The 27004-nt window shown below is 45.4% G+C and overlaps 1 protein-coding gene and 1 pseudogene across 1 annotated transcript; both read left to right on the forward strand.

The window, feature by feature from the left end:
* Positions 1–6859: 6859 nt before the first annotated feature.
* Positions 6860–17930, forward strand: LOC137365006 (histone H2A-like; the record flags this gene model as incomplete). The annotated part of the gene is made up of 3 exons (XM_068027878.1): positions 6860–7219; positions 13456–13586; positions 17759–17930. Coding segments are annotated over 3 exons (663 nt in total), but the record flags the coding sequence as incomplete, so codon positions are not given.
* Positions 17931–24783: 6853 nt separating this feature from the next.
* On the forward strand, positions 24784–24918 carry LOC137365032 (U2 spliceosomal RNA; annotated as a pseudogene).
* The last annotated feature ends 2086 nt before the right edge of the window (positions 24919–27004 follow it).

A 27004-nucleotide genomic window follows, 5' to 3' on the forward strand; every position in this document is an offset into this window, starting at 1 on the left:
TATGAATCAGTCACATATAGGACTAGAATATGACTGACTGGAGCATGAATCCCATACTCCCACTCAGTAACCAAGACTGACAGTTAGCCGCATATAAAGAATGATTCGCATTCTCATGTACGGGACAACAGGCTGGCTGATGTGGCACAATGGTACAATTAATGTTTGGACAAACTCAGTGCAATAATGGCTATCTGTAGGACCTCAGAGGTAGTAATCTCAGGATTGCTACCAGTGCCACGTGATAGTCAGAGTAGAAATGAAAGAATAGTCAGGATGAATGCGTGGCTTGAGAGATGGTGCAGGAGTGAGGGGTTCAGATTTTTGGGACATTGGGACCGGTTCTGGGGGAGGTGGGACTATTACAAATTGGACGGTCTACACCTGGGCCGGACTGGAATCAATGTCCTTCGGGGTGCTTTTGCTAACGCTGTTGGGGAGGGTTTAAACTAATGTGGCAGGGGGATGGGAACCAAATGAGGAGGTCAGTGGACAGTAAGGAGGTAGTAACTAAAGCCTGTAAGGAACCAGATAATGAAGTCAGCGTGACAAAGGGAAAGAGTAGGCAGGGAGCAGATGATGTACGCAAAGGGACTGGTGGTCTGAGGTGTATTTGTTTTAATGCAAGAAGTGTAGTAGGTACGGCAGATGAACTTAGGGCTTGGATTAGTACCTGGGAGAATGATGTTATTGCTATTACTGAGACTTGGTTGAGGGAAGGGCACGATTGGCAACTAAATATCCCAGGATATCGATGCTTCAGGAGGGATAGAGAGGGAGGTAAAAGGGGTGGAGGAGTTGCATTACTGGTCAAAGAGGATATCACAGCTTGTGCTGAAGGAGGGCACTATGGAGGACTCGAGCAGTGAGGCAATATGGGCAGAACTCAGAAATAGGAAGGGTGCGGTAAGAATGTTGGGGCTGTACTATAGGCCTCCCAACAGCGAGCGTGAGATAGAGGTACAAATATGTAAACAGATTATGGAAAGATGTAGGAGCAACAGGGTGGTGGTGATAGGAGATTTTAATTTTCCCAACATTGACTGGGATTCACTTAGTGTTAGAGGTCTAGATGGAGCAGAATTTGTAAGGAGCATCCAGGAGGGTTTTCTCGAGCAGTATGTAAATAGTCCAACTCGGGAAGGGGCCATACTGGACCTGGTGTTGGGGAATGAGCCCGGCCAGGTGGTTGAAGTTTTAGTAGGGGACTACTTTGGGAATAGTGATCACAATTCCATAAGTTTTAGAATACTCATGGACAAAGACGAGAGTGGTCCTAAAGGAAGAGTGCTAAATTGGGGGAAGGCCAACTATACCAAAATTCGGCAGGAGCTGGGGAATGTAGATTGGGAGCAGCTGTTTGAAGGTAAATCCACATTTGATATGTGGGAGGCCTTTAAAGAGAGGTTGATTAGTGTGCAGGAGAGACATGTTCCTGTGAAAATGAGGGGTAGAAATGGCAAGATTAGGGAACCATGGATGACAGGTGAAATTGTGAGACGAGCTAAGAGGGAAAAGGAAGCATACATAAGGTCTATGCGGCTGAAGAAAGACGAAGCTTTGGAAGAATATCGGGAATGTAGGACCAATCTGAAACGAGGAATTAAGAGGGCTAAAAGGGGTCATGAAATATCTTTGGCAAACAGGGTTAAGGAAAATCCCAAAGCTTTTTATTCATATCTAAGGAGCAAGAGGGTAACTAGAGAAAGGATCGGCCCACTCAAGGACAAAGGAAGAAAGCTTTGCGTGGAGTCAGAGAAAATGGGTGAGATTTTAAATGAGTACTTTGCATCGGTATTCACCGAGGAGAGGGACACGACGGATGTTGAGGTTAGGGACAGATGTTTGATTACTCTAGGTCAAGTCGGCATAAGGAGGGAGGAAGTGTTGGGTATTCTAAAAGGCATTAAGGTGGACAAGTCCCCAGGTCCGGATGGGATCTATCCCAGGTTTCTGAGGGAAGCAAGAGAGGAAATAGCTGGGGCCTTAACAGATATCTTTGCAGCATCCTTAAACACGGATGATGTCCCGGAGGACTGGAGAATTGCTAATGTTGTCCCCTTGTTTAAGAAGGGGAGCAGGGAAAATCCAGGTAATTATAGACCTGGGAGCCTGATGTCAGTGGTAGGGAAGCTGCTGGAGAAGATACTGAGGGATAGGATCTATTCCCATTTGGAAGAAAATGGGCTTATCAGTGAAAGGCAACATGGTTTTGTGCAGGGAAGGTCATGTCTTACCAACTTAATAGAATTCTTTGAGGAAGTGACAAAGTTGATTGATGAGGGAAGGGCTGTAGATGTCATATACATGGACTTCAGTAAGGCGTTTGATAAGGTTCCCCATGGTAGGCTGATGGAGAAAGTGAAGTCGCATGGGGTCCAAGGTGTACTAGCCAGATGGATAAAGAACTGGCTGGGCAACAGGAGACAGAGAGTAGTAGTGGAAGGGAGTTTCTCAAAATGGAGAAGTGTGACCAGTGGTGTTCCACAGGGATCCGTGCTGGGACCGCTGTTGTTTGTGATATACATAAATGATTTGGAGGAAAGTATAGGTGGTCTGACTAGCAAGTTTGCAGACGACACTAAGATTGGTGGAGTAGCAGATAGTGAAGGGGACTGTCAGAGAATACAGCAGATTGTAGATAGATTGGAAAGTTGGGCAGGGAAATGGCAGATGGAGTTCAATCAGGGCAAATGCGAGGTGATGCATTTTGGAAGATCCAATTCAAGAGTGCACTATACAGTAAATGGAAAAGTCCTGGGGAAAATTGATGTCCAGAGAGATTTGGGTGTTCAGGTCCATTGTTCCTTGAAGGTGGCAGCGCAGGTCAAAAGAGTGGTCAAGAACGCACACGGCATGCTTTCCTTCATCGGACGGGGTATTGAGTACAAGAGTTGGCAGGTCATGTTACAGTTGTATAAGACTTTGGTTCGGCCACATTTGGAATACTGCATGCAGTTCTGGTCGCCACATTACCAAAAGGATGTAGATGCTTTGGAGAGGATGCAGAGGAGGTTCACCAGGATGTTGCCTGGTATGGAGGGCGCTAGCTATGAAGAGAGGTTGAGTAGATTAGGATTATTTTCATTAGAAAGACGGAGGTTGAGGGGGGACCTGATTGAGGTGTACAAAATCATGAGAGGTATAGACCGGGTTGATAGCAAGAAGATTTTTCCCAGAGTGGGGGATTCAATTACTAGGGGTCACGAGTTCAAAGTGAGAGGGAAAAGTTTAGGGGGGATATGCGTGGAAAGTTCTTTACGCAGAGGGTGGTGGGTGCCTGGAACACGTTGCCAGCGGAAGTGGTAGACGCGGGCACGATAGCGTCTTTTAAGATGTATCTAGACAGATACATGAATGGGCAGGAAGCAAAGAGATACAGACCCTTAGAAAATAGGCGACATGTTAAGAAAGAGGATCTGGATCGGCGCAGGCTTGGAGGGCCGAAGGGCCTGTTCCTGTTCTGTAATTTTCTTTGTTCTTTGTTCTTTGTCTCCATTCCCAATATTTCTAAGTTCCACCTGTCCAACATAAGCTGAACAATCATTGCATGTTGTGACTGACGGTCTGATCTGTAAACTGCACTGCATCACAGATTGCTGACATTTGCTAGCTGAAAGTGAGAACTGTAACATAGGAGAAGAAATTTACACAGTCTGTCAAGGTTAAAGATGCAGGTAATGTGAGGTAATAGATTTTGTCTGCAAGTGCTGCACTCATATTGCTTCATATTTTTATATTGAAAATAAAGGTAATTGATTCTTATTTTTAAAAATTGCCTTAATTGATTAGATATTTGTAAATGTGCCCTGTTATATTTTACACTAAATTGAGCAGTATTTCTGTCTGATATTTTAGGATACTATTTACATCACTTCAAACAAAGAAAACATAACTACACAAAGAACTGAGCACAACGCTGAAAGTTTCACAGCAAACAGTCAAAAGGGAAAGGGATGAAATACAAAAAAAAACTAAAATACTGAAAACACTCAGCCAGTCCAGAAACAACTGTGGAGAAGAGAAGCTCAGGTTAATGGTCCAGTTCTGTGACCCTTCTATAGACCTGAAACGTTGCTCCTGCCTTCCTCTCTCCATAGATACTGCTGGAACTGCTGAGTGTTTCCAGAATCTTCTGTTATTCAGATTTCCAGCAAGTTTCTCTTTTTGAAGAATGAAATATTCCCTGGGAAGGAATTGTAAGATTTTGGTTCGGTCTTCACAGACACACAAAGAAGGGGACCGAGCTCATAATGTGATTTTAAAATAGTTTATTAAGAAGCAACAGTTTAATGTAATATTAAGAAGTATCAGTTTAAATATGAACAGTTTAAATATGATGATGCGTAAGCTAAATAGATGAATTAGAGGTACGACCCATAACAGATTGAATGGATTACAGATCCGGATCATACAGTGGGGAAGAACAGTGTTGACAGTCTCCCTGACGATGAAGCAGGCGAGGTGTTGGTGTTGGTGTCCTCAGTCTTCTTCAGCCAACCAAAGTGTTAGGCCAAAGTCTAACACTCAGCTGAAGCCGAGCTTTGGGAAGCTCTCCTGTCTGAATAAGACTGACTATTTCCCTGTCGAGCACCTGTTTATATACTTTATTTCTCGGGACTGGTACCCTATGTCAATCATTTGTTCAAACACTTCTAACCAATGAATACAGGACAGGTAACTGAAGTATCAGGGTGGCCACACCCCCCCCCCCCCCAACTTTGTCCATCACTTTTGCTCAAGGTCATCTTTCAGTATATCTTATACTGGAGCCCATTTTTAGCTTTCACTAGACACTTGTATTGATAACAGGGTACACAAAGTGCAAGAAGACTCCATCTATCAGTTCAGGAATGTCTATGGTGTCCAGTGGCTTCTATTATGACCACCTCAGGAACAGCATACTCCTCAGCCCCTATCTTTGTTTATACCAGTGCTGACCCTCGCTGCTAAGAACTGCTTTTCTATGGGTGGCCTCATGCTCTGTCTGCTACTTTTATTTATTTAGAGATACAGCACTGAAGCAGGCCCTTCGGCCCACTGAGTCTGTGCTGACCATCAACTACCCATTTATACTAATCCTATATTCCTACCACATCCCCACACCTATACTAGGGGCAATTTATAATGGCCAATTTACCTATCAACCTGCAAGTCTTTGGCTGTGGGTGGAAACCGGAGCACCCAGCGAAAATCCACATGGTCGCAGGGAGAACTTGCAAACTCCGTACAGGCAGTACCCAGAATCGAACCGGGGTCGCTGCAGCTGTGAGGCTGCAGTGCTAACCACTGCGCCAATGTGCCGCTATAATATATTGCTATAAGCATTCGACATTATTATGAGAAGAACCAGTTATTAAAGGTCCCATTTCTTACAGAATGGAACTTTGCATAAGAAGGAGGATTAGGCCACTCGGCCCTTCGAAATAGCTCTGCCATTCGATAAGATTAGGGCTGATCCCTTGATCACCTAAGTGTCCAAAAACCTATTAATCTCTCTCTTGAATATACGCAATGATTGAGCATCCACAGCTCTCTGGGGAAGAGAATTCCAAAGATTAACAACCATTAGAGTGAAAAAAAATCTCTTCTCAGTCCTGAATGACTGAGCCCTTCAGACTGAGACTATGAGCCTTTGTTCTGGGTTTGCCAGCCAGAGGAAACAGCCTCCCAGTATCTATTGTGTCAAACCACTTAAGATTTTTATTTGTCAGTACGATTACTTGTCATTCTTCTACATTCTGGGGAATTCTAGCATAGTCTACTCGAGCTTTTCTCATACATGGATGACGTTGCCGTCTTCTGCTCAGTGCGCAAACACCAAGTGTCATTACGTGCTGAGGTTCTATCTGTACCCGATGTTGAGAAGGATGGACCTGGTCACATTGCCGCGGAACGCTCCATCCAGTTGGACCGTGCCGTACCACCTATCCTGCGTGGGAAGGTTTCTGCGGAAAACACCTTTGACCACCAATCCATCAGGCAGTGGTCTGCACGGAATGTCCTCAAGGCCCTACGGGAAACGTAGATGGTGGATCCGGTCGGATGGTTCCCCGAGCAGACCGCCAAAATCATTTGGCAGAACGCCTCATCACCAGAACTTTCAAACAAGCACCAAGATGTAGCTTGGCTCGTGGTGAGAAGAGCCCTCCCCGTCAGATCCTTCCTGCACGCCTGAAGTCTCACCCCCTCCGCACAATGCCCTCGAGGTGGCTGTGGTGAGAAAGAGACGGTTGCCCACCTCCTTCTGGAATGTGTCTTTGCAAAGCAGGTGTGGAGAGAGATGCAGTGGTTTTTGTCGAGGTTCATCCCAAGCAGCTCTGCAACACAGGAATCTGTGCTCTATGGGCTGTTCCCAGGGACGCACACCGAGATAAACATCAACTACTGCTGGAGGACTATCAATTCGGTGAAAGACGCCCTTTGGTCTGCCCGAAACTTGCTGGTCTTCCAGCACAAAGTGTTGTCCATGACCGAATGTTGCAGACTGGCACATTCCATGGTCCAGGACTATGTGCTGAGGGACGCACTAAAGCTTGGGGCAGCCGCAGCAAAGGCTCAATGGGGAAAGACCACTGTGTAAGTTCCCCTCATCAAGCTGAATGGAGGGGCTGGATCCATGGAAAACCCCTCGAACTTTATCTGGAAAATATTTGTGTGCTATAAAATGTAAAAATGTATCTGGCATGACAAATGAAATGGTTGTGAGGCAACTCACTCCTTTACTGAAGGAAACTGACCTCCTTTGCACTGTTTGTATTTTTTGACTTGATGCTGTTTGAAACTGTCCGGTAATGTATTTTTTTTTCCAGATTTTGATGAATAAAGTATATTTTGGAAATAAAAAAAAAGGTCTGGAAGAGGAAAGACCAGCGGGAAAGCTCGGGCCAAGGCCAAGTCTCGCTCCTCCCAGGCTGGAATGCAGTTCCCGGTGGGTCGTGTTCACAGGCTCCTGAGAAAGGGTAACTATGCTGAGCGTGTGGGTGCCGGAGCCCCGGTCTATCTGGCTGCTGTGCTCGAGTATCTGACCGCTGAAATCGGCGAGCTGGCCGGTAATGCGGCCCGGGACAACAAGAAGAGCCGCATCATCCCCAGACACCTGCAGCTGGCGGTCCGCAATGACGAGGAGCTCAACAAGCTTCTGGGAGGAGTGACCATCGCTCAGGGCGGGGTGCTGCCTGATATCCAGGCCGTGCTGCTGCCCAAGAAAACCAGCGCTCAGAGCTCCCAGAAAAAGTAAAGCGGCCAAAATGTCATCCAATAACCCAAAGGCTCTTTTCAGAGCCACCGACAGTCTCTGTGAAAGGGCTGGTTACTGTCAGGAGGGAGTCAGTGATGGAGTTATTGTAACAGTGGATTGACCTGTTTCACATCTGTCCAGGTGTGTTTTCCGTTCCCTCTCTGGATTGCGCTCTGTTTCTCTCCTCACACATCCCCCTGTACCCACCCACCCCCAGTTAAATGAAGAACTGAACTACAGGGTGTCCATCAACAATTTAATAAATGCTGCCACCTTCAATTTCATAAATTCGGAGACCCTCCTGGTGCATTAATGATAAGTGGTTTGGCGCTGATTAATTAATTTAATAATGACAGTATCTGGGTCAATTCTGGTCTGTTTTTCATTTAGACAGTTTGAATTCTGTTCTTTTTTTCCTCCGGTGATCTGAGCGCCGCTTCTCACTGAGAATCTGCTCATGGAACAGAGTGAGTGCAGAGTAAGAGAAGGAACTTGAAACAATCCCTATCGCTAGAAAAAATGTAGTTGGAAAACTAATGGGACTAAAGACTGACAGATCCCCTGGACCTGATGGCCTGCATCCTAGAGTTTAAAAGAAATGGCTACAGTGGATGCATTGGTTGTAATCTTAAATTCCCGAGATTCTGGAACAGTCCCAGTGGATATTAAAACCGCAAATGTGAAACCCCTATTCAAAAAGCAGGTAATGATAGGCCTGCTAGCCTAATGTCTGTCATTGGGAAAATGCTGAAATCCATGATTAAGTAAGTGGTAGCAGAACATTCAGAAAATTAATGTACAATCATGCAGAGTCAACATGGATTTATGAAAAAGAAATCATATTTGACAAAATTATTTTTGAGGATGTAACAAGCAGGGTATATGAAGGGGAACCAGTAGATGTAGTGATCTGCTCTGATGATGCTACCTTCCATGACAGCACTTCTGATATGTCTTCCTTTTTCCTCAACAGAGGATTCCCCCCACCGTGGTTGACAGGGCCCTCAACCGTGTCGGGCCCATTTCCCGCACCTCTATCCTCACCCCTTCCCCTTCCTCCCAGAACCGTGACAGGGTTCCCCTTGTCCTCACTTTCCACCCCATCAGCCTCCATATCCAAAGGATCATCCTCCGCCATTTCCGCCACCTCCAGCATGATGCCACGACCGAACGCATCTTCCCCTCCCTTCCCCTGTCAGCATTCTGAAGGGATCTTTCCCTCCGCCACACCCTGGTCCACTCCTCCATTACCCCCACCACCTCGTCCCCTTCCCATGGCACCTTCCTCTGCAATCGCAGGAGGTGTAATACCTGCCCATTTACCTCCTCTCTCCTCACTATCCCAGGCCCCAAACACTCCTTTCAGGTTAAGCAGCAACTTATTTGTACTTCTTTCAACGTAGTATACTGTATTTGCTGCTCACAATGTGGTCTCCTCTACATTGGGGAGACCAAACGCAGACTGGATGACCGCTTTGCGAAACACCTCCGCTCAGTCCACAAGCAGGACCCTGAGCTTCCGGTCGCTTGCCATTTCAACACTCCCCCTTGCTCTCATGCTCACATCTCTATCATGGGCTTGCTGCAGTGTTCCGGTGAACATCAACGAAAGCTCGAGGAACAGCATCTCATTTACCAATTAGGCACACTACAGCCTGCCGGACTGAACATTGAGTTCAATAATTTCATTGCATGACAGCCCCCCATTTTACTTTCATTTTTAGTTATTTTTTCTTTTTACATTTTTTTGTATGTTTATTTTATTTCATCTTAGTCTGTTCAATTGGCTTACCCACTGTTTTTTTTTATGTCTGTACTTGCTGCTATTCAATTTTCAGTCCGTTAACACCCTATCTGTAATAATGCTTTGGCTTTCAACACATCATTAACATATTGTTTGCCTTTGCTCCATGACCTTCTGGTCAGTTATTCTCTGTGACCTTGTCCTATCTACACCTTCTCCTTTCTTATCTCTTGCCCCACCCCCGCTTTACTTGCTTAGAACCTTTGACATTTCTAATATTTGCCAGGTCCAAAGACGTGTCACTGACCCGAAACGTTAACTCTGCTTCTCTCTCCACAGATGCTGCCAGACCTGCTGAGTATTTCCAGCATTTCCTGTTTTTATATCAGTAGATGTTGTTTATTTGGAGTTTAAAAGGTGTTCGATAAAGTGCCATGTAAAAGACACAAGATAAGAGCTCATGGTGTTCAGGTGTAATATATTAGCATGGATAGAGGATTGGCTACCTAACAAGAAACAGGGAATTGGGTTCAATGGGTCATTTTTCAGTTTGGCAAACTAACTAATGGTGTGCCACAGGGATCGGTGTTGGGGTCTCAACCACTTACAATCTATAATTACTGGCTTAGATGAAGGGATCGAGTGTATTGTAACCAAATTTGCTGGTGATACAAATATAGGTGGGAAAGTTGTGAGGAGGCCACAATGAGTTTGCAAAGGGATAAAGGCAGGTTAAGTGTGTGGACAAAAATTTGGCAATGAAGTATAATGTGGGAAAATGTGAGGTTATCCACTTTGGTATGATGTGAAGAAAAGCAGAATATTATTTAAATAGAGAGAGACTGCAGAATGCTGTGGTACAGAGAATCAGGGGGTCCTTGTATATGAATCACAAAATGTTAGCATGAAAGTACAGCAAGTAATTAGGAAGGCAAATGGAATGTTGGCCTTTATTCCAAGGGGGATGGGGTAGAAATGTTCAAGTTGTTGGTTCGACCACACCTTGAGTGTTGCATGCAGTTTTGGTCTCCTTATTTATGGAGAGATATATTTGCATTGGAGGTCGTTCAGGCAAGAACCACTAGGTTGATTTCTGGGATGAAGGTGTTGTGTTATGTGGAAAGGTTGACCTGGTTGTGGTGCACTCATTGGAGTTTAGAAGAATGAGAGTCAATCTTATTGAAATACATAAGATTCTGAGGGGGCTTGACAGGGTATTTACTGAGATGATGTTTCCCCTCATGAGGGAATCAAGAACTCGGGGGAACAGTTTCAAAATAAGGGGTCTCATTTTCGATGTAGTTGAGGAGGAATATCTTCTCTCAAAGGGCTGCTATTCTTTGGAATTCTCTACCCAAGAGGATGGTGGAGACTGGTCATTGAATATATTTAAGGCTTAGTTAGACTGACTTTTGATCTACAAGGGAATGAAGGGTTATAGGGGCAGGCAGGATAGTGAAGTTGAGGCCATGATTAGATCTGCCATGATTTTATTGAATGGTGGAGCAGGCTCAATTGGTGGAATGGCATAATCCTGCACCTAGTTATTATGTTCTTACATAATATTGCCAGGTGGAAATAAAATCCTGACTTATGCATACATCCCTGCTCCAGCAGGTATTCCCATTCATGGAGCAGTGCAGATGTTGGGTTGTTCCTGGATGTCACTAACTTGTTGTAAAACTACCAAAGAAAACCTGATCAGCAGAAGCTGAGTGCTGCAGTGGAATCAGACACTGACACTCTTTGTATTACTGATCATCCTTTGTGGTTGGTCATAATGATTATTAATTGAAATATTACATTCATGTTATGCCGAAAACCACACCTGTCAAAAACGAGACATATTAATTTTGTCGTATGAACTGTTATGGACTTCAAATACCTTGTTTAAAAAGACCACAACAATGGCTGAAAATATGGCTGCACATTTGCATTCTAAAAGACTAAACAAGACAGTGGGAGTGCTCCCTGATTCAATTAGCCAGATGGGGTTGTCAATGGAGATGATCAAGAGACATTGAATGTGTAAGATACTGCATTACGCTCCCCCCTCCCCACGCAACCCTCCCCCCACGCACCACCACACTCCACTCTCCCAGCAGACAATCAAACAATGCCGGAGAGGCAGAAGTTGTTTCCAATTCAGCCCAACTCAGTACTGCTGAAAGGTAGGTCCATTGATCTCAGTTCAAAATCACACACACTATCAGATTGAAAGGCACCGGATCAATCTCACAAAAGTGCAGCCTAAGCTACAAATTAAATATGAGGTAGAGCAGCTGATGGAAAGGTACAGAATGAATCCTAAGAATGTAGACCAGAGTGCAGACTGAGAGACAGATTACAATGTAGTACAAACATCTCATACAGTATCAAAAGGAAAGTTACAGTATTATGCCAATTAGTGCAGACTGCACTACACATTACATACCAATCCAATAATCTCTGTCAGAGCTGTAATGAAAGATAGAGTATCAATTCAATGATTCTAATTATACTGAGCACACCATTTGTGAGTTTGAAATATATGTCATCATTCACAAATGTGTTCAGAGTTACAGACTAAATACTCGTCCAAAACAAACAGAGATGAGGAGAAATTTCTTTACTCAGAGGGTTGTTAAACATTAGGAATTCTTTACCCCAGAGAACTGTGGAAGCTCAGTCATTGAGTATGTTTAAAGCAGAGATTGACAGATTTGTAAATACAAATGACATAAGGGGATATGAGGATAGTGTGGGAAAAAAGGCATTGAAGTGGATGATCAGTCCTGATCCTATTGAATGGCAGAGCATGCTGGGTGTCCTGCTCCTATGTTCCTAAAACTCTCATACCACAACTCAATAAAACACACAGTTAAAATGAGGCAAATTGTGATACATTATGGCGTTAAACAAATAGTTCTCAATACCATCCCTGAAATACATATTAAGTACCGGTACAGAGGAATCCTGCACCAGAGTCTCATAGATACAGAATGTACCACACTTGTAGACAATACCAGTAGCTGAGAGATACAAAATTAATTCCACTTTATCTGACTGTCCCAGAAACAGACACATAAAAAATGAATTGTAACACACATTAAGTACCAGAGACTGCCAAATGCAGAATGAGCTCTGGATGTGCACATGCAGACTGTACCAGAAATTGACTAATACTGAATGGGACCCACACTCATACGTTGTACCAGAGACTAACAGCTAAAGAATAAATCCAACATTCACTTCCAGTACCAGAAAATAATATATGCATAACAGATATCACTCACATACACTAGCAGAGACTGACAGACACATAGTGAGTCACAAAATCAATTAATTTCAGAGACCAGCAGATAGAGAATTAATCTCACTCTCACAGAAAGAACCAGAGACTGACAAATATACAATGAGACCCAAGCTCACATAAAGTGACAGACACTTAATTAAAACCACACACATACATAATACCTTAGACTGACACATAGAGAATGAATCAAACAATCACATTCTGACTGTAAGACTGGTGCATACAGAATGAATCTCACACTCACATTTAGTTCCAGACACTGACAGATACAGAATAATATCCACATTCACCCACAGTAGCAGATAGATACAGAAGCTGCCACACATTCACATACAATACTCATGATTGACAGACAGAATGAATCACACAATCACATTTAGTTCCATAGACTGACACTCAAATAATCTCACACTCAGATACAGTACAACAGAGATAGATTTAGAATTAAATTTGCTGTCATATAATGTACCAGAAAGTGTGACAAACTTAATCTCATACAGTACAAAAGATTGATGGAATTTGTTCCACACTCAATGTAATAAGTTTTAAGTAAGTGAAGTGGGGATGGCGGAGGGGTGGGGAGGGTAGGTGGAGGTGGGGAAGAGAACAAAAAGGAAGGTGTGTGTTCAGGCAGGAGACGGTTGCCCACCTCCTCCTGGAATGTGTCTTTGCAAAGCAGGTGTGGAAAGAGATGCAGTGGATTTTGTTGAGATTCATCCCAAGCAGCTCTGTAACACAAGAGTCTGTGCTCTACGGGCTGTTCCCAGAGACGCGCACCGAGATAAACATCAGCTGCTGCTGGAAGACTATCAATTTGGTAAAAGACGCCCTTTGGTCTGCACAAAACTTGCTGGTCTTCCAGCGCAAAGAGTTGTCCACCACCGAATGTTGCAGACTGGCACATTCCAAGGTCCAGGACTACGTGCTGAGGAACGCACTAAAGCTTGGGGCAGCCGCAGCAAAGACTCAATGGGGAAAGACCAATGTGTAAGGTCCCCCCACCAAGCTGAACGGAGGGGCTGGATCCATGGAAAACCCCTTGAACTGTATCCGGAAAATTTTTGTTTGCTATAAAATGTAAAATGAAATGGAAGGGTGGTGAGGCAATTCACTCCAGTATTGAAGGAAACTGATCTGCTTTGCATTGTTTGTATTTTTGTAATGTATTTTTTACAGATTTTTATGAATAAAATATATCTTGGAATTCAACAAAAAGTGTTAGGGCAGGAGAGATTAACTGACAAGCAGGTCATGCAGCAAAGACAAAGGGAGAGTGCTAATGGTGCAGTGAAGGGCAAAACATTAGTGTACAGACAGTGTTAATGACAGAATAATGAACAGCTCTCTCCAAAAGCACAAACTTGAAAAACCAAGATTCAGGCAGGAACATGGTAACAAAAAATTATCAATCAAAATAAAATAAAATAATAAAAAAGATCCAGCCATGCTCTGAAATTATTTTACTTAATGTTCAGTCCGGAAGGCTTTTGAGTGTCTAATCAGAAAATGAGGTTCTGTTCCTGGAGCTTGCTTCACTGGAACACTGCAGCAGACCGAGGACAGAAATGTGGGTATGAGAACAGTGTGGTGAAGTGAAGTGGCAAGCAACCTGAAGCTTGGGTTCATGCTTACAGATTGTCCAGAGATGTTCCGCAAAGCAGTCACCCAATCTGCGTTTGGTCTCCCCAATGTAGAGGTGCCGCATTGTGAGCAGCGAATACAGAAGACTAAATTGAAAGAAGTACAAGTAAATCGCTGCTTCACCTGGAAGGAGTGCTTGGGGCCTTGGATGGTGAGGAGAGAGGAGGTAAAAGGGCAGGATCTATGCCTCCTGCGATTATATGGGAAGAGGCCATGGGAAGGGGAATGCTGACAGGGCAGTGGAGGGGAAGATGTGTTTGATAATGGCATCATGCTGGAGGTGGCAGAAATAGTGGAGGATGATCCTTTGGATGTGCAGGCAGGTCGGGTGGAACTTGGTTGCAGTTCTGGGAGGGAGGGGAAGGGATGAGGGCAGAAGTGCAGGAAATGGGTCAGACACGGTTGAGGGCCCTGTCAACCACAGTGTGGGGGAATCCTCGGTTGAGGAAAAAGGAAGACATATCAGAACTGCTGTTGTCGAAGGTTGCATCATCAGAAATGATGTGTCAGAGATGGGGAAACTGGGAGAATGGAATGGAGTCCTTACAGGAAGCAGGGTGTGAGAAAGTGTAGTCAAGGTAACTGTGGGAGTCGGTGGGCTTAGAAAGAATATTAGCGGACAGCCTTAAATTCAGAGATGGAGACAGAGAAGTCACAAAGGGAAGGGAAGTGTCGGAGATAGATCATGTGAAGGTGAGGGAAGGGTGGAAATTGGAAACAAAGTTGATGAAGTTTTCCAGTTCCGGGCGGGAGCAGGAAATGACACTGACACAGTCATCATTCTACCGGAAAAAGAGCTGGGGGGTGGGGCCCTGAGTAGGACAGGAAAAAGGAATGTTTGACATACACCACAAAAAGACAGGCATAACTAGGACCCATGTGGGTAACCATGGCAACACCTTTTATGTTATTCTCTGAGTAACACAGCTCCTGATTCACCAAACCCTGTCCACCATCTACATGGCACAAGTGAGGTGTGTAATAGAATACTCTCCACTTGCCTAGCTGAGTTCAGCTCTAACTTCACTCTGGAAGCTCGACCCCATCCAGGACAAAGTAGCTCCCTTGATCAACACCCCGTCCACCACCTTAAATATTCACTCCTTCCACCACTGGTGCACAGTGGCAGCAGTGTTTACAATCCGAGACAGCACCTTCCAAACACGTGAACTCGACCACCATTTTTAAAAAATCATTCATGGGATGTGGGTGTTGCTGGCTAGGCCAGCATTTATTGCCCATCCCTAATTGCCCTGGAGAAGGTGGTGGTGAGTTGCCTTCTTGAACCGCTGCAGTCCATGTGAGGTAGGTACACACACAATGCCGTTAGGAAGGGAGTTCCAGGGCTTTGACCCAGTGACAGTGAAGGAACGACAATATAGTTCCACATCAGGATAGTGTGTGACTTGGAGGGGAACTTGCTGGTGGTGGTGTTCCCATGCATTTGCTGCCCTTGTACTTCTAATTGGTATCGGTTGTGGGTTTGGAAAGTGCTGTCTAAGGAGCCTCGGTGTGTTGCTGCAGTGCATCTTGTAGATGGTGCACACTGCTGCCACTGTGCGCGCTGGTGGAGGGTGTGAATGTTTGTGGATGGGGTGCCAATCAAGTGGGCTGCTTTGTCCTGCATGGTATCAAGCTTCTTGCGTGTTCTTGGAGCTGCATCCATCCAGACAAGTGGAGAGTGTTTCATCACGTTCCTGACTTGTGCCTTGTAGATGGTGGACAGGCTTTGGGGAGTCAGGAGGAGACTTACTCATTGCAGGATTACTAGCCTGTGACCTGCTCTTGTAGCCACAGTATTTTGTGGCTACTCCAGTTCAATTTCTGGTCAATGGTAGCCCCTAGGATGTTGATAGTGGGGGATTCGGCAATGGTAATGCCATTGAATGTCAAGGGAGATGCTTAGATTCTCTCTTGTTGAAGGTGGTCATTGGATAAGTCCTGGATACTGTCGAGCACTTGTTGCATTTCTACACAGACTGCTTCAGTATCTGAGGAGTCACGAATGGTGCTGAACACTGTGCAATTATCAGCGAAAATCCCCACTTCTGACCTTATGATTGAAGAAGATTATTGATGAAGCAGCTGAAGATGGTTGGGCCTAGGACACTACCCTGAGGAACTCCTGCAGTGATCTCCTGGAGCTCAGATAATTGACCTCCAACAACCACAACCATCTTCCTTTTTGCTAGGTATGACTCTAACCAGCGGAGAGATATCCCCCTGATTCCTTAGAAGGACAAGAGCAGCAGACACATGGGAACACTACAATCAGCAACCTCCCCTCCAATCCACATCCTGACTTGGAACTATTTTGCCGTCCCTTCCCTAGGGCATATCAAAATCCTGGAACTCCCTCCCTAATAGCACTGTGTGTGTACCTATAACATATGGACTGCAGTGGTTCAAGTAGGCAGCTCACCAAAACCAGGGCAATTAGGGATGGGCAATAAATGATGGTCTTGCCAGCGATGCTTACATCCCATGAAAAAAAATAACAAAAATAAAATGGAGTTAAAATCTCTATGAAAGAAATCTTTATAAAATTCTGCAATCAGTCCATGTGACCAGGAGATCCCCACCCCCTTCATTCCAGTTTTTACTTGCATTGATTCCACTTCATTGTCACACACGATTCTCTCATCCTCCTTTAAACCCTCTTCAATAAAACCACTCACTTTCCATCAACAATTTGCAAATGGATTCATTTATGATGCTGGAACATTCCTCACACAGAAATTATTCAACTCAGTAAAAACATTCTTACAGCTGATAACTTTGCTACCAATTGAAGGACTGTCTAATGTGGTTATCAAGTCAGAGTGAAAAGTTTATTAAACTTGGTTCCATTCAATCCAGCTGTCATAAACTTTGAACCTTTATTCATTTTATAAACAGTATTTGAAGGGTCTCAGTAACAATGTTCAGTGTTGATGAGAGTGGGGTCTGGGTGAGAAGCTGCTGAGTGTGACAGGGTCAGGACTGAATGCAGGAAGTTCTCTAACAGTCTCTCTCTTTCTCCCTCTCTATTGCTGAAGGGATTGAGTTGATTGACAACTGGCGGCTGCTGGTATTTGAATAAATGAAGTTTCTTCCAACCATTTTTTGATTGACAGCTGCACAGAACTTTTTTGTTCCAGGCACAGTTGCGCAGTGGTTAGCACTGCAGCCTCACAGCTCCAGCGACCCGGGTTCGATTCTGGGTACTGCCTGTGCGGAGTTTGCAAGTTCTCCCTGTGTCTGCGTGGGTTTCCTCCGGGTGCTCCGGTTTCCTCCCACATGCCAAAGACTTGCAGGTTGATAGGTTAATTGGCCATCATAAATTGCCCCTAGTATAGGTAGGTGGTAGGGAAATATAAAGGGACCGGTGGGGATGTTATTGGAATGTGGGATTCGTGTAGGATTAGTATAAATGGTTGGTTGATGGTCGGCACAGACTCGGTGGGCCGAAGGGCCTGTTTCAGTGCTGTATCTCTAAACTAAAACTAGACACAAAAATGAACAGAAGTGGATCAGTGTAGGATGATTCTCGGTCTGTATAAAAGGGGTGTGATTTCAGCTGCCATGGTCCAGTGGTTAAAGATTTCAACATTGAAATCCACTGGACTTATCCCAGTTTGGTTTGAGTCCTGCTCACAGAGGATCTATTCAGTGATTTTAATTATTTTAAATCTTTAATCCTCTATTTCCACAAAACGCAGGCACTGAAATAACTCATACTCCTCACCATTGCTATCCATTATACAGGTAGTGGCTGCATGGTCTAATGGAGACACACTAGGAGGGCTCTGGGAGAGGTTTCTTCTCGGGTTTTAGGACTCTTTTGGTCTACCAACAGCAACCGGATGTCTGCAGAGGAACTCGGAGTGCCAGGCCGCTCAGAGGACAGACTTCCCAGGATCAATTTTAATCAGGGCACAAAATATCAGTGGAACAGGACATCAAAGGTCCGAGGATTGAGGCTGAAATTCCCGATGTTTTGGAAGAAACCTGCAGATGTGGGACGTTAATATTTGCTCGGTGCAGATTCACTTTAGTCCGTTATTGTGTCCTGCGACAAACAAATGGCTGGCAGCTGTCAATCCAAAAAATAAAAATCAGAAGATTCTGGCAATTTCCACCCTTACAGCTCTCAGCAGTCTTGGTTCCATCTCATCCAGTCCTCATGACTTATCAACATGAAGTACAGCCAGCCGTTCCAGTATCTCCTATTTATTAGAACGTGCTGACTGAGCTGTGTTTTCACCACTTCTGGGCAATCAGACAGTTCACCCTTCATTCTGCTCTGATTCACTTTCCCAAAGCAGATCTACAGATTCTCAAATCTGGGGACAAGGATTTCTTATTTGCTTCCTTTCAGTTTTTATCATTCTCAACTGACAATATAATCCAAAACTCGGACAAATCCTCCACCTTGCATCGTGTCCCAGACTCAGTAGAAAGCAGCACATAGTGACATGAACACACTGACAGATGCAATCCGTCACACTCTGATTCAGTGAGATTAATGTCAAGAGTGGTTTCCAGATCAAATGCAATGATGAACAAATTTCTCTCAAAGGAGGTGTGGTTGACTGAGGTACCTTTATAGTATTTGCAGTGAATTTCTGTGCAAGAAGGGACAATCGTCAAACATCCATTCCGAAATCCTTCGCTCAGCAAAGACAGATAGAGTCCTGTTTTAAATAAAAACAGAAAGTGCTGGAAATACTCAGCGGGTCTGGTGGCATCTGTGGACAGAGAAGCAGCGTTAACCTTTCAGGACTGTGACATTTTATCAGAACTGCTGAAATGTTAACTCTGCTCCTCTCTGCACAGATGCTACCAGACCTGCTGAATATTTCCAGCACTTTCTGTTTTTATTCTGGAAATATTCAGCAGGTCTGGTAGCATCTGTGCAGAGAGGAGCAGAGTTAACATTTCAGCAGTTCTGATAAAATGTCACAGTCCTGAAAGGTTAACTCTGCTTCTCTGTCCACAGATGCCACCAGACCCGCTGAGTATTTCCAGCACTTTCTGTTTTCATTTCAGATTTCCAGCATCTGCAGTATTTTGCTTTTGTTACTGTCCTGTCTTATTGTGCTGCTCAATAAAGTAGTTGGAAAACCAAGTTACAGTCAGGCTTAAAGGGGATTTGAATCCAGGATTGATCTGTTCATTAAAGAGGTGCTTCGACCAACTAAATCAAAGGGTCAAAATAAAGTGTTTGAGTTTTTTGAGCTATAGATTAGTGCAGATCTTTCTAGCTGTGCTGAACATTGATTTCCATCTCCGGGTTCTTTCTGAGTCTGTGAGTTTGCAGTTCTTTGCGAGTGAGTGCCAGACATGAAGATATGTTTAGACGATTTCTCGTAAGTTATTTGCATCTCCATATTTTTCTGAAATTTGTACAAACACATTAAATGAGGGAATCACATAAGTCACGCCGTGAAATTTCTCCACAAAACACTGAAAGGTGACAGTGTTGATTGTGAGGGGTTTCCACTTATTCAGACACATATCTAGTAAAAGTGATCAGGACGTGATTCACATATGTAGTGTATTTGTATATTATGCTAATAATGTAATGACGTGATGATGTAATGGCGTGAATAAACACTTATTTGAACTGGCCATATTTGGTGTCCATTTCCTCTGCTGGACCCACCTGAAAATATTAGAGAAAATGGCAACTAGGGGAAGATAAAGTCTGTAAATATAGGCAGAAAACAGCAGCAGGGACTGCAGTAAACAAGATCAGCCTGGTGACTTAGTTGCTCGGATAGTGGAGAATTTAGCTGGGTTGTGGGCAGCCTGAGCCTCAGACTGTCTCCTGAGTTGAATAGGATACCGCAGGGTCTTAGTGCTCATTGAGGAAATTTGGCTGTACCCATGTGATACAGCTGAAAGCTGGCAACGAATGAGAGGCTTTGAGCAACATTCCGTTCCTGTATTGAAAGAATGGGCATGTTCTTAGAGTTAAGAATATTTTGGGACTGGTAGGTGAGGCGGTCAAGACTCAGAATAAGGCAATTCCTGAGCAAAGGAAAACAATTTTGCTTGTGGAAATTGGCCTGGAAGTGTCTGGCATGCTGACAAAGCTTCCTGCTCTGAACAAAGCAAAATATGTGCCAGTCAAAACAAAATCACCAACGTGGAGGAACATTTCAATCCTAAGCCACTAGAGATAGCAGAATGCTATAAATTTGGAACCAGAAATCAGAAAAGTAGTGAAGTAATTGGTGAGTATATTGTGGCACTGAAGAATTTTTATTCCGTTGCAACTTTGGCACATTCTTAGACCATGCATTTTGAGACATATTTGTGTGTGGATTTGTGAACAAAAGAATCCAATCAAAGTTACTAAACACACAAAATCTTACATTTGAGATCGTGTGTAAGATTGCTGTTTCCATGGAGATGGCATCAAAGAATGTTAGGGAATTTTATCCCATGCTGGTAACTAGTACAGGCTTCTGTCCACTGTTAAAGTGCTTCAGCCAAGTCTAAAGTGGACAGACATAGCCAGAAGAGTGCCAATGATAGCAGTTTAGTGTCGTTATCACCATAACGGCAACCACACAGCACAATCATGTCAGTACAGAAATGCAAAATGTTTTAATTGTCAAGCAGAGGCCAAAGAAGGAAAGGGAACTAATTCCAGTGGTAATGGAAAACAGTGATGTTATAAGGGTGGAGTTCACAATCTTGAAGTGAATCCAGAGTGCCTAACCAAAGAGGAGCAAGGGCTTTACAGCATTTATGCCACTAGCAATCACTCAAATGACGCAGACTTTTGTACAATGTTGTTGGTAAATAAACAGCAAATTGCTACGACCATGGATTGCTACATCATGAATAGAGAAATGTATGGGAGCAAAGTCAGTGATGTACCTCCAACTGAGAGCACAGCTCAATTGAAAACCTACTCTGGTGAGGTGTTAGCAATGTGTTGGCAAATGGAGTGTAATGTGCAACATAAGGGCAGGCCCCTCAAGATACCTGTTTTTTATTCATTATTTCATGGGAGGCGGGCATCACTGGCAAGGCCAGCATTTATTGCCCATTCCTAATTGCCCTTGACAACTGAATTGCTTGCTCGGTCATTTCAGAGGACAGGTGAGAGTAAACCACATTGTTGTGGGCCAGCATCACATACAGGCCAGACCAGGTAAGCACAGCAGATTGCCTTCTGTAAAGGGTATGAGTGAACCAGATGGGTTTTAATGAAAATCAATTATAGTTGCATGGCACCACTACTCAGATTTTATATTATTCATTAATGAATTGAATCTGAATTCCACCAGCTGCCATGGTGGGATTTAAACCCATATCCCCAGGGCATTAGTCTGAGTCGTGAGATTATCAGTTCAGTGACATTACTGCTATGCCAGCCTCTCCCCTACAAGGTAGTGAGATATGTCAACAAACCAATAATAATGGGGAAAGACTGGCTTTGAAAGCTGAAGTTAGACTGGAAGCATGTTTTTTTCATGTGGTGTACCTTGGCCTGAAAATCAATGAAAAGAACTCCAGCCAGTGAAAGAGAAGATAGAGGCTATGGTCAAAGCCCCAAAGACAAAAAGATGTGTCTGAGCTTAGATCTTTTCTCGGCATGGTCCAATACTACTCACAATTTCTGCCTGAGCATGCAATGGTGTTAGCTCCACTACATAAGTTGTTGAAGAAAGATGTGAAATGGAAATGGTCTGAAACACAAGATGCTAATGATGCATGTAAGAGAAGCTCGATCAGTGACACACTACACATTCATTACCACACAAATGGTGAACTGAAGCTAGCTTCAAAATATGGAGTTGCAGCAGTAATCAGTCATGTTGTGGATCATGGCCGCTGCAAAGGCTCAATGGGGAAAGAACACTGTGTAAGGTCTTCCCACCAGAGTGAACTAAAGGGCTGGACCCATGGGAAACCCCTCTGACTGTCGACACCAACATGGGTCTGCTGTAAAATGTACATGGCATGTAAAATGGAATGGAAGGGTTGTGAGGCAACTCACTCCTGTATCGAAGAAAACTGATTTCCTTTGCGCTTTTGGAATGTCAACTTGGTGCTGTTTTGGACTGTTTTGTAAAGCTTTTTTTAAACAGATTTTTATGAATGGAGTATACTTTTGGGAAAAAGTGTCTGGCAGAGGTGAAGGATGCAAGGGACCTGGCAAAGGCAGAGCAAAGCGGCACCGCACAGTGCTTCGTGATAATATCCAGGGCATCACCAAACCAGCAATCCTCCGCCTGGCTCGCCGTGGCAGGGTCAAGCGGATCTCGGGTTTGATCTATGAGGAGACTCGCGGGGTGTTGAAAGGTTTCCTGGAGAATGTGATCAGGGATGCGGTCACCTACACTGAGCACGCCAAGCGCAAGACGGTCACTGCCATGGATGTGGTGTACGCTCTGAAACGGCAGGGCCGCACTCTCTGCGGATTCGGCGGCTGAGAAACCAGCCCCTTTCCCACAAACACACAACAAAGGCTCTTCGAAGAGCCACCCACCGCCTCACAGAGAGAGCAGTGACCTGGAAACGGGAGATGGGATAGGCTGTTCAGAACTGACTGGAATAAATCTGTGCTGTGTTCGGGTATAAAACTGGAATCCCCGAGTTTGACATTTCATTTGCAGCAAGGATGTGCAGTGGATTTGATTTTCAAAACGGGCTGTGTAAACAGTGCCCGAGGCTCCACACTTAGTTATTTCCCCAGTCGACACATGCCCTCAGTGAAAAGCCACATCACTCCTCCAGAATCACTCATTGTTTTCAAAGAATTTCAAAATGATTTCGCTGCAATGAGGGAATCCGGGAGTTTTGCAGCAGCCGTTAAATCGGTCACTGGAACCAGACCCACTTGTGATGTTATTTCCCCCGAGACGGTGTTTCCTGCACTGAAACTGACAGGGTTTGTGAAACTGACCAATTTCCAAAATATACTTTATTCATAAAAATCTGTAAAAATTACATTGCCAAACAGTTTCAAACAGCACCAAAAAATACAAACATTGCAAGGGAGATCAGTTTCCTTCAACACAATCATGAGTTGCTTCACAACCCTTCCATTTCACATTTGTCATGCCAATTACAGTTTTACATTTACAGCAAATGAACATTTTCCCGATACAGTTCGAGGAGTTTCCCATGGATCCAGCCCCTCAGTTCAGCCTGGTGGGGGGACCTTACACAGTGGTCTTTCCTCATTGAGCCTTTGCTGCGGCTACCCCAAGCTTTAGTGCATCCCTCAGCACGTAGTCCTGGTCCTTGGAATGTGCCAGTCTGCAACATTCGGTGGTGGACAACTCCTTGCGCTGGAAGACAGCAAGTTTCGGGCAGACCAAAGGGCGTCTTTCACCGAATTGATAGTCCTCCAACAGCAGTTGATGTCTGTCTCGGTGTGTGTCCCTGGGAACAGCCCGTAGAGCACAGACTCCTGTGTTACAGAGCTGCTTGGGATAAACCTCGACATAAAACAATGCATCTCTTTCCACACCTGCTTTGCAAAGACATATTCCAGGAGGAGGTGGGCAACCGTCTCTTCCCCACCACAGCCACCGTGGGGGCATTGCGCGGAGGGGGCGAGTCTTCGGGCGTGCAGGAAGGATCTGACGGGGAAGGCTCTTCTCACCACCAGCCAAACTACATCTTGGTGCTTGTTTGAAAGTTCTGGTGATGAGGCATTCTGCCAAATGACTTTGGTAGTCTGCTCGGGGAACCATCCGACAGGATACCCCATCTCCTTTTCCCGTAGGGCCTTGAGAACATTCCGTGCAGACCACTGCCTGATGGATCAGTGGTCAAAGGTGTTTTCCCGCAGAAACTGCTCCACGAAGGATAGGTGGTACAGCACGGTCCAACTACATGGAGCGTTCCGCGGCAATGTGACCAGGCCCATCCTTCGCAACACTGGGAACATATAGAACCTCAGCACGGAGTGACACTTGCAGTTTGCATACTGGAGGTCTACACACTGCTTGATGCAGCCGCACACGAAGGTGGTCATCAGGATGAGGGCAACGTTGGGTACATTTTTCCCGCCCTTGACCAGAGATTTGAACATCGTGTCCCTCCGGACCCAGTCCATTGTTGATCCCCAGATGAAGCGGAAAATGGCTCGGGTGACCACCACACCTGAGTGCCTCTGCTGCCTGGGATTGTCACCCCCTCTCATGCTCGCATCCTTCCTAATAGACTCAGCAAAGGGTTCAACACAGCAAACAAACAAGACAGGGGAGAGAGGACAGCCCTGTCTGACTCCAGATTGGATCAGGAAACTTTCCGATTCCCACCCATTGATTGAGACTGCGCTACTGATGTTCGTGTAGAGCAGTTTGATCCAATTGCAGATTCCCTTCCCTGAACCCCATTTTGGAAAGAACGTCCATCATGTAGGTGTGCGATTTCCTGTCAAAAGCCTTCTCCTGGTCCAGGCTGATGAGGCAGGTGTCCACCCTCCTGTCCCGTACATAGGCGATCGTATCCCTGAGTAGCACGAGACTATCAGAGATCTTCCTGCCGGGTACAGTACAGGTCTGGTCAGGGTGAATCACCAACTCCAGAGCAGACTTGACTCGACTGGCTATGACTTTGGACAGAGTTTCAGCTCAGTCATTCAGGGACCTGGAATTCACACAGTTTGAGCCCATGCTTACCCGAACCCACTTCTGATTGGTCACCCTCTTCTTATTCACATGTCTTAACCAATCGCAGAGCCTTGAATTAGAAAATGCAGCCAAGCATTGGCTTAAATTGTCGACCTGACAGAATATTTTAAATCGAAAAAGCCTCCAATTTCAGTGCAGTGAAGAAGCGAATTCCTGGAAAATCTATGTCCAGTAGCTTGGGGTCCAGGCAACTGAAGGCAGGACCGCCAGTGGTGGAGCTTCTCAGCCTTTTGGCTAAGATCAAGTGTAGTATCTGTTCTTATCAGTACTTACTTGGCAGAGGAGAAACCATGATCAGTGGCTTTTGATCCTGGGTAGGCTTTGAGTAAAATGGCTATAACCAATCTTTGAGCTTCAGGCCAGGGAGTGCGGAACACCATTCGGGTGGTGGTGAAGGACAAGGAAGGAGATGCACTGGTCGATCGCACCTTCTTCATCAAGAAAATCCTCATCGATTGCTGTGGATTTCAAGCTAGGCACATCTTCTGCCTGCAGGATTTCCCCAGCAGTGGGTATATCGACATGACATTCAAGAATGTGGCGGGGTGCATCAAGTTCCTGAAGGCGTTCAAGGAGAAAGGGGACCGGGCGCCGCTGTCGATCCTCCCAGTGGAGTCGCTCTTCACGCTTCCGTCACAACATGACCGGGTGGTGACAATTCACCTCTCCAACCCCCATGTTCCTGTGGTGGATGTACTCACCTTTCTCGCCAGGTACATCGAGGTGGCCAGCACTGATGTCAAAGACCCCTTTGGGATTTGGACCAATAAGCGGCAAGTCAAGGTGACCTTGACGGTCGATGCCAATGGAGCCATCATCCACCCTCCCTCCAGCTTCGCTATCAGGGGAAGTCGAGGCTTCTTGGTCTACGCTGGGCAGCCCAAAGTTTGTAGCACCTGTGGCAAATCTGGTCACGTGGCAGCTAACTGCAGCACGGTTGTCTGCAAGAACTGCAAGAAGGAAGGCCATCAGACCAAGGACTGTAAGCAGAGTAAGTGTTGCAACCTGTGCGGTGCGGCAGGCCATCTCTACAAAACCTGCCCCAAACGCTGCCTCAGTTATGCTCAGGCGGCAAGGTCCAAGGAAAGGCCGGGAGAAGGTTCGACGAAGGCGTCCGGTGTTGGAAAGGAGACAAGCAACCTTCTCTGCAGTGAGGAACTTCTACCTGAGAAGGAGAAGAAAGGGAAGGCAACTGAAACCAGCAACCCGGCACCTAACCTGCACCCGGAAACCCCTCCTCCACAGACAGAATCAATGGAGGAGGAGGCAGCAGATGGACAAACAGATCAGTGGCAGTTTGTCCAAAGGAAAACCACAAAGAAAAGACATCCAAAAGCGGAACAGGCCACCACCCAAACCAGTGGCAAGAGGAGGCTACCGTCTGAGACAGACTACAGCAGCTCCTCTTCACTGGATGAGGAAGTGCCGGAGCGACAGCACCTTCAAAAGAAGCGGCAGAACTCAAAAGGAGCTGGAAGATAAAACCCCCCAGCCCCCGGGCACTGGAAGCTGTGATGGGCCTGTCAAGCCCCAAACCCAAAGCGCCACACCTAGCGACATGGCCAACACATCCCAGCTCTGGGACACTGAGAGCAAAGACACGTCTGGCGCACTTCAGCTCTGGGAAGCCGGCAGCAGTGATGTTTTGGAGGAGGAACAGAGGGGAACAGCAGAGAACAGCCCAATCCCTGCTGCCAACAAGACCCTTGCCCCCCCACCGATGTCACCTCAGTGGAAGAAACCCTGCATGAAAAACCAGGAGGGGTTTCTGAGCCCAACGAGTGTGAAACAGCTTGCGTACACTATGGGTATACAGGAACATCCTGAAGGACTGGGACTAGCAAGGACAAATGGTATGGGAAGCAACAACTAACTTTAAAAAAATGGGTATAAGGATTGCTTCAATTAATGTGCGCAGCATTAAATCCACTATGCGATGGATTACCTCGCCAAGGTCAAAGCCGACCCCCTGTTTCTGCAGGAGTGTGGAATACCACATCTCAGCACCGACAGGCAGTGGTCGCAATGGTGGTCCCACGGGCCATCGATCTGGTCAGGGGGTAATGATTGCCATTCCTCCGGCCTGGGTCTTCTGCTGCGGGGAGGTAACTTCACCATCTCCGAAGTTAAGGAGGTGGTGGGCAGTCGCCTCCTCATCGCAGATGTAATGTACAACAATGCTTCGCTCTGGTTGATCAGCATGTACGCCCCGTTTCAATGCAGCGAACGGTTGACCGTCTTTAGAATTAGAATTAGAATTAGAACTAGAACATTACAGCGCAGTACAGGCCCTTTGGCCCTCGATGTTGCGCCGACCATCTGACCTACACTATTCCATTTTCATCCATATGTCTATCCAATGACCACTTAAATGCCCTTAAAGTTGGCGAGTCTACTATTGTTGCAGACAGGGCGTTCCACGCCCCTACTACTCT

Source organism: Heterodontus francisci, unplaced genomic scaffold, assembly GCF_036365525.1.
Source record: "Heterodontus francisci isolate sHetFra1 unplaced genomic scaffold, sHetFra1.hap1 HAP1_SCAFFOLD_43, whole genome shotgun sequence".
NCBI lineage: Eukaryota > Metazoa > Chordata > Chondrichthyes > Heterodontiformes > Heterodontidae > Heterodontus > Heterodontus francisci.